Source organism: Alligator sinensis, unplaced genomic scaffold, assembly GCF_000455745.1.
Source record: "Alligator sinensis unplaced genomic scaffold, ASM45574v1 scaffold145_1, whole genome shotgun sequence".
Taxonomy (NCBI): domain Eukaryota; kingdom Metazoa; phylum Chordata; order Crocodylia; family Alligatoridae; genus Alligator; species Alligator sinensis.
In genome coordinates, this window is record NW_005842414.1 from 673,960 (window position 1) to 684,964 (window position 11,005).

Here is an 11,005-nt window from a genome sequence, read left to right on the forward strand (position 1 = left end):
CCAATTGCCAGCCGCCACGTGGGAATAATTTAACATCGGCCAATCGTGTTATGCAAATCTGCATTTCCTCGGCAGGAACTCTATCCACGCCGGAACTCTTCACCATGCCGAGACTTAGCCTGCCTTACCGTGCCTTGTGCTAGAAAGTTCCACTGTGTCGAGGCACTAATTGAAATCAGCTCTGACAGTCTGCTGCCCTTAGTGCAATCTCACCAGCTGGTGCCTTCCCCTCTCAGTAGTGAGGACTGCTAGCTTCCCCTGGGGAGCCAATATTTTATTTTTATTAAGGTTTTTTGCTGATTTTTGTGATTTCTGTGAAATCCATGAAATGGCAAATAAAGTAGGTCCCTACTTATTTTGGAGGGGGGGTGGGGGACTGCTACTCCTAAAGAATGGAAGTAACGGATGATAATCATCACCAAATTTAGCCTGTACATAATGAGAATAAAGAGATTATTTTAATGAGCCCTTTATTCCAGGGGAGATGGCAGAAAACGTGCAAGGTTCAGGATGGTAGGAGAGCTACAGTGGAAGGTGTTCATCTTCACTCTAACTTGGCTAGGCAGGGCATTTTTTGAAAAATTTATTTAATTAGATCAAAGTTTATTTACCCTTGTAAAGTTTATTAGAATTAGAGATGAAAGACCTAAGAAAAGTGGTCAGTAAATGGGTTTTATGCTTGGGTTTATGCATTAAAAATTGCTGATCAAATATGGCAATAAGATTTAAGGGTGCTTTGCTAGCAAATCTGATGTTCACAAGGGAAGACAGTCTTTTTTGCAAAGACACTGAAGCGTAGTTAGTTAAAACCCTCATAAAATGAAAAATTCAATAGTAGAGGATGTTCAGATTCTCACTTAACATATTCGCTGTTGCTATCAAATTACGGAGTAGAAAGTAATTGCTGTGTTCTACAGTAGGTTAGTACATTTGGATTTCCTTGTGTAATGACATTTGCATCAGCATGATAAATTGGCTTTGTAGCAGGGTACTCATAACATCTACAATTTAAAGCCTATGATGCTTGAAAATGGAATTTTATGGCAATTATATCTCCAGAGCCAATGGTGCTGTGAAGTGAGGTGACTAAATTATTTACTCTTCATGTTGGACTCTTCCCTGGATAGGCTTAGAAAGTGTGTAAAATGAGTCAAGGATGTAAAGGTTATTAGTGAAGTACAGGTTCATTAAAAAAAAAATATGGAGCTTGTCCACACTTAGTAATTTAGCCCCCTATGCAAAGCATTTTATACATTACAAAAATGTGTCCTGTTCAAAGAAAATGAATTTCCTGGGGCCAGCGCTGTTTTCTGGTTGTGCTTATTTAGTTTGTCAGCAAATGCAATTGCAAAACACAATAAGTTGGGCACCCCAAAATTGGGCTATCTAAAATTATTAGTTTCTTTTGAGATCTTGGTTGTAATATGTTCTAGATCAGGGGTTCCCAAACTGTGGTACACATATCTCTGTGGGGTTAACGGGAGAAATTTTGTAATGGCGATTGAACTTTAATTATAATAACAATTAACATTTAATGGGTTAAAATGTAAAATGTATGCTGGTGGGCAGGGTGGAGTGGGGTATGGGCATCTGGTAAATCTGGAAGGGGGTATGCAATAAGAAAAAGTTTGGGAACCTCTGTTCTAGATTTTACCATGCACCCATTCTAATATTATAAAAGCCTTAATCTGCCTGCCTGCGCATAATGCTTTATTTGCGCTTTGATTGGCAGACAAACAGCCAATCGGAGTGTGAAGAAGCGCTTGAACAGGAGGTGGCAGTGCGGTGGAGTGCTGCCATGATGGTGGGGATACAGGACTGAGTGGGGGGAGGAGGAGGCCAGCGCAACTGGCCCCCCCCACCCTGCTTTTGGAGGTGGTGACAAGGGAGGGGATGGAATGGGGGTGGGGGTGAGGCCAGCAGTGCTGGCCTCACCCCACCTGCCCTGCTTCCTGCAGGTGGCAACGATGGAGCGGAAGATGGGGGGCGAGGCAACCGAGGCTGGCTTTGCCCCCCCCCCTTGTTCCTTGGAACTGACAGCGGTGGTGCGGGGGGAGCAGTGGGGTCAGGATGCTGCAGGGAGGCGAGGCTACTGGTGCTGGCCTCAGCCTGCCCCTTCCCCCTTCTGCTGTTGCTGCTTGCAGGGTCAACGCGGTGGAGGGGGAGGGGCCGGGTGTGCCATGGTTACGGTAGTGGGGGGAGGGGATGGGAGCAGTGGGCCCAGGCCTGATGCGGGGGGAAGGAGGAGCGAGCCACCCTCGCTCCTCCATGTCGGCCCCAAGCCTGCTTCTGCCATCCCCCCGCTGCTCCCCTCCCCACCCCCTGCCACAGTGGCCCAGCTTCTCCCCATCTTTGGGCCTGGTTCTCCTCCACATTGGGCCGGGGCCTGCTCCTCCCCCCACCACTGCAGCTGGGGGGTGGGGTGGAGCAGATCCAGACCCCAAGCAGCAAGAGGGAAGTGGGGAGTGGGTCTGGATTGGGGGGGGGCACAGGGCTCCATCCCTGCCTGCTCCCCCTCCCCCATCATTCTTGTTGGGCAATTGGCTAGTATGTAGAAATAAAATTGGTTTATCTGTTTACTGCAAGGTAGATTTCAAACAATGCTTGTCTTTTTCTCTTCTAAGAGACACTGTAGAAAATATTGACAGTTAACCCAGTGCCTTCCTGGTATCCATTTTATGTTAACATTTGCTTTAAAATGGAAAGCTGAAGGAATGGTGAGTTTTCCTTCTTGCTAGAGTCAAATATTGGTAAACATTATAAACTACAGGCCGAGTGAACAATTCGTTTATTAAAACAATTCGTTCTGTGACTTTTCTAAGGTAACCAAATCTTTTAGCAATCTGGAAGGGCTATAGAAGTCTTTGCTCATGCATACTCTGGTTTTTTTAGCTCTGCATAGTGTTCAAATTTTTTATCCCTTACAGGGCGCTAAACATTTTAAATACTGGAAAGCACATTGAACTCTCCCTGGAAATACTGGAAGGCATTTCAAAGTGCCATTTTCATTGCAAAAAATAAAATACTTCCTACTTCAACATATGTCATATGGCAAATATTTTGTCAGGTGTTTCAGTTGTAAATTCATTGTAACATAACATTTGAAAATGGACGGGAAATTCCAGACCAAAGATAAAGCAAATGGGCAGATGGCTATTATATGTTGTTTGATTATGAACCAGAGAATCAGTAAGGATTTGAATATAAAAGAAGATAAATCTTTTAAAATATTGTCATGTTTGTAAAGCTTTACTGTAGCTATAGTAATTCAGTGCTGGTTTTCTTTAAAGATTTTTTCTGATCGAGTATTCTGGCCTTTCAGTCTGTCCACAGGTGACAAGCTGTAAATGCATTTTGGCATCTAGTGATTCTGGTATTGATTTTAGGGCTTTCTGGTAACATGATAACAGTCTGTTAGGAGGAGAGTGCTGTACTCCCTGACTTCGGGTGGAGCCACAAATCATACATCCATGCTTACATGGCACAAGAGTGTATGTTTCACTGACTGCTAATATTTTCCAAGCATGAGTTACGTACTGAGGCAGGGCATTACCAAGAAAATTACCTTGTTATTAACAAATGCATTCCTCTTGGGTATACAGAACATCTATATGGGATGAAATTTCTTGACTATTTTGTTTTATTTTAATTTTAATCCAAACAAGATATAGATTGTAGGAACAAAAGATTAAGGAAAAAAATAAGACTGTATTCTATAGTAAATGAAGGTGGCAATGTGGGTAACGGTTTTATTGTAATATTTTTGTTTTAAATGTGTTCATGTTGTTATACTGTGCATCTCAGTTTACCTATAAAGCCAATGTATGGGGAAAGAAGGGTTAATAGGGTCCTTGCTGTTAATGAAGCTGCCTATATGCTGGACAAGATGAGATGAAGCTCCAGTGACAAAGGAATTTAATAGCCTTGTTGACATATTGATAAGGTGGGATGGGCAGTGACATATAGGAGGCTCCAGAGAAGCTGGAGGAGATTAATATGATAATGGATAGGGCAGGGTGAACAGACAAGGGTGTCTGGCTGCCTGAGGAGAGTCAGAATAGGAGCTTGGAGGCTGAAGCACTGGGAAGATGGGAGAGAGGACAGCTGAGCTAACTGGATTGGGAACAGAGGAATTGCTTAACCGTTTGGAGGGGGCAGGGTCTTTTTTATTTTTATTGAAGAAGAACTGTTTGTTTTGCTGCTTGGAGCTTTGGGTTGCACTTGTTCTCACCAACAAGAGATAAAGTCCCTCTCCCAGGACCTGAACTAGAAGTTAGCTCCCTGGATCAGGGCAAGGGACAACCAGGCTGGGTCAGAGGCTGAAATGCCAGGGTCTCTGAGTAGGAAGAAGCCAGGGCTCTTCCTCTGCTCTAGAAACCACACCTGGACCGGCTTCAGGAGACCCCACTGTACCAGATGAGGATGCAGTGGTCCCAAGCAAGCTACCCTCTGGGAGGACTCTGTAATGCACTTTATTGAAGTTAACTGAACAATATAACTTAGTACTGGATCCTTATAACTTAGATCCTCTGCTTGCTTAATTATAATTACTTATTGTTTGTTTATAGTTTAGATCCTCTGATTAATTATTCTAAATAACATACTGCTGAGAGTGACATCTTAAGCTACCTACCCCCAGTTGCAGGTATTTGGAACACTGCTTCTGAAAAACACCCTTCCTGTCTTTAAATTGATAATGCAAGGCAACAGGTACATTCAGGTTACACACTTGATCTGATATAATTTAAAGTACTGATGTAATGTAAAACCACATATTGGTTGTGATATAGTGGGATATGCACCTGAACTGTTTTACAATAAGGCATGTTGGCAATAATTTGAGATCTCAGCGCAGTATTTGAATCGTGTTTTGTCCTTAGTCTTTGTTGCATTTATGGTTACTTCTGCAAATTATACCTCCTTTTAAGCTGTGTCTGGGTATTTGACCTTTTCTTGCTGATTTCCCAGGGCCTCAGTTTGATTATGTGACAAATGCTTAAAAAATATTTAGATAGACTTTACTAAGCAGATTTATAACTTCAAGCTGTATTGTGAATGATTAACATGTGATATTTTCACCAGGGTTTTATAAAGAGCTTGTTCAGAAGAATCCTGTGACAGACCTCTCAATCATATTCCATGTAACTGATATTGAATGATTTGTTTTTCAGCATGTAATCAAGGGCATGTTTAATGAGTATTTCACATAGGTAGGCCCCAAATGGAAGAACAAGGTAAAATGTGAAAAATCTATTTCATAAAAGTACCTCTGTATTCAGGAAAAAACTGACTGCAGTTTTCAGATTAGAGTGGGAAAAAAAAACCCGAAAAAGATTCCTCAGATAAATTAGTGATTTGGGTAAGATTACATTATGCATGTAGCACTGAACACTATAGATCAGTCAAACTGACATAGGCTGTGTCAACTCATCAAAGTAATGTGTTGCTTTCAATGAACTGCTTTTAAACTTTTTTCTAGCACAAAAAATAGGGCGTTTAATAGGGCATCTAATGCCATTTAGATGTTTACCTTTTTATAAGAAATGTATCAAAGAAATTTAAATACATTACTACTGGTAGCTAGTATTGTAGTCATGCTCAAAGGTCATGGACAAAATGTGAGGTTCTCAATCTTTTTAGACTCAAGGCACCCCTTGAAAAATGTCAGCTCTTAGTCTTCACTCAGTTTTTTACTACAAAAAATAATAAAGCAATTCTTTTGTTGCAAAGAACTCCAAAGTTCACAACAGGTTCAAATGTTTCTAATACTATGGATTCCTATTTAAAATCTTTGTGTTTATTGTGTGTGCACATCTAAGAGTCCTAATATTGTATGGTACCCAGAGGTACCCTTGAAAGGATCTCAAAGCATCCCAGGGTGCAGGACCACCCTGGTTGAGGATTAGTGGGCTTGGTAATGTGAGGACAAAGAGGAAAAGAGAGTCACTGTCCAAAGAATTTACATTTCAACTAGACAAGACATTTTTGAAGGAAAAAAAGGAAGAAGATGGGGATCTGAGGTTCAGAGAGACTTAAATCCTACATTAGCAAGCAATTTAAGCATGGACATAGTCTCATGGTAATCAGTGGAACTGCTTGTGTTTAAGTTAAGTGTATGCCATATGCTTAAGAATCTTGCTGCATAAGATTTTAAGTGGCTTGCCTAAACCAGTGCATGAAATCTTCCAGAGTAGGTAATTGAGCTGATATCTCCTGAGTTCAGTCTCTAATCCTTCTTTTTCATCTGATGTATTTTAGGAGCTATAAATTACTTAAAACCAGAGAGGGGAGTGAACCTGAAGTGACCAAGAAATGAAACAAAGGAGCATAGAAATAAAAAAATGCGTACTGTGGAAATAAAGTTTTAACAAAATACTGTACTTACAAAATGAAGGCATTTACATTTAAAAGACCAATTCAGGTAATAAGCACTGTGGAATGGTGGAGGGTATTTTTTTAACCATACGGTACTAATCTATTCATCTTTTAGGCAAATAGATGCTAAAATCCACTTTTAACCATGTTCTTTGCTATCAAAATTAAATCAGTGGAAGAAGATAGTCTAGGAAAAGCTTAGTAATGCACAGCTCGGATTTGTGAGCAGCAATTCACTTGCTAGGAAGGCAGAAGAGATGCAGTTATGTTGTGCACAAAAGTACTGTGCTTTTTTTCCTCTAATAACCAGTTATAAAGATATCTCATTTTCTTGGCTTGTGTTTATAAATTACATGTAAAAAGTGGCATTATGCTACCTAAAGCAGTCTGACAAAACATTTATCCAAATGCTTTCCAATTATGCTCTGTAGGTAGTCCTCTGTGATGAGATAAGGTTGGTAGGAATGTATTAACAAAAAGGACAGGAAACCTTCTCAGTGAAATGACTAAACAGGATATGTGGATGTTTATAGAGTAGATCAGAGGTAGGCAACTCCCGGCATAGGTGCCAGAGTGTGGCTTTCAAATCCTTAGCACGTGCCCCTTGGGACAGATGGTGGGGAAGGGGCCAAGGCTGCTCTGCCAGAACAAGGATTGGGCCCCTCATGGATCCCCCACTATCGGGCCCTGGCACTCTAACATCTTACAAGTTGAGGCTGCAGGTGTTTTGGCACTCTGCTCAAAAATGTTGTAAACCCCTAGAGCAGATTGTAATATTCATTTTCTAGAAAAAGTTTGCATGAGGGTGGATACACTGAAAATTCAAATTCATATCAATAACCTGGATGTTCATCCTTGTGTGTGTTTTAGTAAAAGCTGTGTGAGGCAGTATCACACTTTCATGGCATGCTTCACACATTCATGGCATGCCAACTTTCCATTCCTCCTATCTAATCTGTGATTGTGAGGGAATGGTGTTGAAGTGCTCACATACTTAAGTGTAGTAATGGAAACTGAGCGCCATCAGTCACAGGAACATTGAATTGCTGATTGGAGTCAAGGATGAGGAGTGAAAGGAAGAGTTTAGTGGGAGTGGACTTAAGAAATGTAATTTAGCTCGGGGGTAAGTTTGAGCAAAACCGTAGAATCGACTTTAATTCAGCACCCATAAAAATCAGAAGGAATTGCACTAATTGGAAGTCTCTCAGCAGTGTCTGTAGGCTTATTATTGGGCTTGCTGACCTGTTGATAAGTCCTTAGTTGAACAGGAATCTGTGTATACAAGCCCAATTAATAACAAAAATGATGATAATGATTAATATTACTCTCTTCTTTTTATTCATTGATGATATTTGTATTTGTATGTCCTGTTCGTTATGAACTTTTTTAGAACCTAGGCACTTCTTGTTAGATTAAAGGAACCCCTCAAAAAGTGCCAGCTCTTAGCTTTCACTCATTTTTTGACTACAGCAAAGCAATAGGGCAAGTCTCCTATTGCAGAGAACTCAAAAATATTGCAACAGTTCAGAATGTTTTTACACTATGATTTCTATGTGAAATGTCTGGGTTTATCTTATGAATTATGTGTAGGTGTTTACACTTTTAACAATGCTATTATTGTGCAGCACCCTGCAGCTCCCTTGAAAGGATCCTGTGACACCCTAGTTAAGAATCACTGGACTGGTACAGCCCTAGCTATGGTTTGAACAACAGGACCACAACAAACAAATCTTATTAAATTCATTTTAACAATGCACTGACCTGGCTTAAAGAGGAACTCTGGCTTGCATAGAACTTACTGGCGGAGTTGTCTGATGTAAGCTACTGCATAAAGATTGATGTACACAAACAAGGACAAACCTGCTATTCTCACAACCCTGGGCCCCTTGCCACTTTTGGTTTTTTGAATGGATATGAAAGCAAACAATTCCAAGGCAGGCAAGAATGGTGCAGCCTTTATTTGTGACAGTGAGAGATATTGCCTTTTGCAGATTTGAAATTTTCTTGTCTCGCCTGCAGTTCTGGAATCTGTTTTTAAATCCCCCCCACCACCCTTTTTTTTTTTAAAGTCTGCTCAATGTGACTGCAGAAACTTTGCTTCCTACTGCTATATTGGATAGGCTTTATAACAGTTTTCTTGGAGACGGTTGTTGAATATGGTACAGGTGAAAATGTGCTGGTAGATGTCATATTTGCTGTGCTAACAAGATTTGGTGACAGTTGGTCAGCAGGGAGTTGGCTTCCAATAATGAGTTTGGAGAAGTTAGGAGTTACATGAAAACTGGGGGAAGGAGAGACAGCTTGCCGGATTTTTTTAAAACATTCAAACTGTTTTTGGTGTATAGACTGTAATTGTTCAATTTTTCATGTAGGTTCCAGTGTGGGATAGGTGAGCTGGTGAGGATTTTCTTTTTGTATTATATGATGCTTGTATTTGGGCAACATTTTAAAGATGCAATCTATTTCCTTGGTGGAGTGTCTTATTAGGTAAGACAGTTTTTAGATTGGTGCATTGGTTTTGTAGTATTATTAGAATGGATATGTTATAGATATTCCTAGCTATAGAGTGCTGCTCTCTTGATGTGTTTTGGGATGGTTACTGAAGTTTTAAAGAGAGCTGTGGTGCTCCTTGGGTTCTTTTGTCTATGGTTGTTTGAAATGTGCCATTATTGCTGATGATCATGGTGTATAATAACTTGATTATGGTGCAGGAGTATTCCAGAGAAAATTTAATGGAACTGAAGTAGTTGTTGGAGTTGTGATAGAAACTGGGGAAGGACTCCAGGCTTTCAGTTCAGATGACATATAATCCCAGAGTTGACATTTTTATAACATGGACTAGGTGTTATATTTATCAAAAGATTCTTATTTGAGGTAATTTATAAAGAGGTTGCTGTATTGCGGGGGGGCAGGGTAGGGGAGATAATGTTTTGCCCATATCTGTGCGCATGGTTTGAAATAAATGTCTGTTGTTGAAGCTAAAGTTGATGGTGGTGAGGATGAAGTAGACAAATTCCTAATACAGTACTGGAGTTGTAAATCCAGGTGCTAACTATAATTGTGTAGGTATTAAAAGCAGGCTGTGCTGTAATCCTTGTGGATTATGTTGATTGTATAGGTTGATTACATACATGGTGGCAAGGAGTGTGTACTCAGGGAGGTGGTTTGTTTTGAAGTTCCTGAAGAAAATCAATTATGTCCTGGAAAAAACTTGCTCTTGAGTGTTAAGTGGTTGTGCTTCATTTCTATAAACTCTGACAAGTCTTCAGTTAAGGTATCATGATTGGATATAATGCTCCCCAAGGTATACAAACAATGACATCTTGGCAGATCCATTCCTGAGGTAGGAAATGAGGATGAGATTGTAGTTCTTCTTGGAGCTTCCAGAGGAGAAACTGGATGGTCTTCTTGAGTTCAAGGGTAAGTAATGAAGGGAGGTATTTGAGTTCGTTGTAACAGGTTACACAAGAAAGTTATCTGTTAACCTTGTTGAGGTAGTCCTTATGGTTTAGAATTATTATAGCTCCTTTTTCCATTGTTTTAATCACTTTTTGGCTAGGTACAGACAGTTAAAAAGCCTGTGGCTTAATCGATTCCATTTTTGCAGGTTAGTCTAAAATGTATAGATTAAATTGAAACAAGCAAACAGACATTTATCTTTGATTCAGGAAATGCAGCCACATGTCTGCAGTGGCTCAGGCCAGAGGCCAGGCGTGTGCTGGGATTTGTAGTCCAGAATCACATCAGCAGGACTCTGCACAGTTGCTCATTACTTCCTCTTCATGCATCCAGGTGCCTCTGGGGTTTGTAGTCCACAGTTTCAGCCAACAGTGAGATTGACCAGGGGAAGGGGTATTTAACCCACCTCCCTGACCCCAGCTCCCAGCCGGGGTTTGCTGGGGTAGGGAAGGGACAGTTGTTCCCCTGCAGACTGGGCTGCATCCCCAACTGGACTTCCCCCACCCCACATCAGCCAGCCCTCATTGCTCCAGCTATGGAGTAGAGGGGTGGGGCCAGCCCTGCTCTCTGGAGCAGAAAGCCCAGCCCAGCGCAGGGCTGGAAAGTATGCTGGGATGCCAGGGGTCTGTGATTTAATTTGAACCAGGAAGGGATCTGGGACAGAAGCTTTATAAAATAGTTTGACCCAAACCAGTTAAGTCTGATACTACATTCAGCCAGATTTATTTTACACCAGTTTCAGCCATTTTGAAACTAGTTTATGTGCAGTGAACTTCTATTCTGTTACAGGTTTAAACCAGTTTTTCATCACTTAAACCAGTTTATGTGTACTTACTGTCCCTAGCCTTTGGGAGTTGGATTTTCAGAATTGTGTGACTACACCAGAGGTGTCCAACCTTTTTGAATGTCGGGCCAGATAACGAACTTTTTATCAACCAGTGGGCCGGCGAGCCATATTCAAAAACGTCACAGGAAGTGGTATCATATCAGGAAGTGATGTCACGTGACCTTTGACACCAGTGAAGTTGCAGGGGTTGACATGGCATGCATGCCCGGGTTGACATGGTGCTGCAGGAGCTGCTTGGCTACAACTCGGTTGACCTGGTGCTGGAGAAGCTGCGGGGCCAGGCCATGGTTAACCTGGGGCCCGCCTGTGCCATGCCCTGGTTGA

General features: G+C 41.3%; 1 protein-coding gene across 16 annotated transcripts in view; it reads left to right on the top strand.

Annotated features, from left to right (window-relative positions):
* KLHL32 (kelch like family member 32) overlaps positions 1-11,005 on the top strand; it is a 317,145-nt gene that overhangs the window by 169,889 nt on the left and 136,251 nt on the right. The window contains exons 1-2 of one of the 16 annotated variants that reach the window (XM_025211573.1): positions 3,537-4,462; positions 6,259-6,421. The exons of 11 other annotated variants lie outside the window; for them this stretch is intronic. In XM_025211573.1, coding sequence (XP_025067358.1) covers positions 6,389-6,421 — 33 coding nt within the window. In that variant the 5' untranslated portion in view covers positions 3,537-4,462; positions 6,259-6,388. Of the gene's footprint in view, positions 1-3,536; positions 4,463-5,253; positions 6,422-7,282; positions 7,499-8,144; positions 8,773-9,291; positions 9,796-11,005 lie in introns of those variants that run through there. 4 more of the 16 variants (XM_025211572.1, XM_025211575.1, XM_025211576.1 and 1 more) reach the window with 4 other exon arrangements.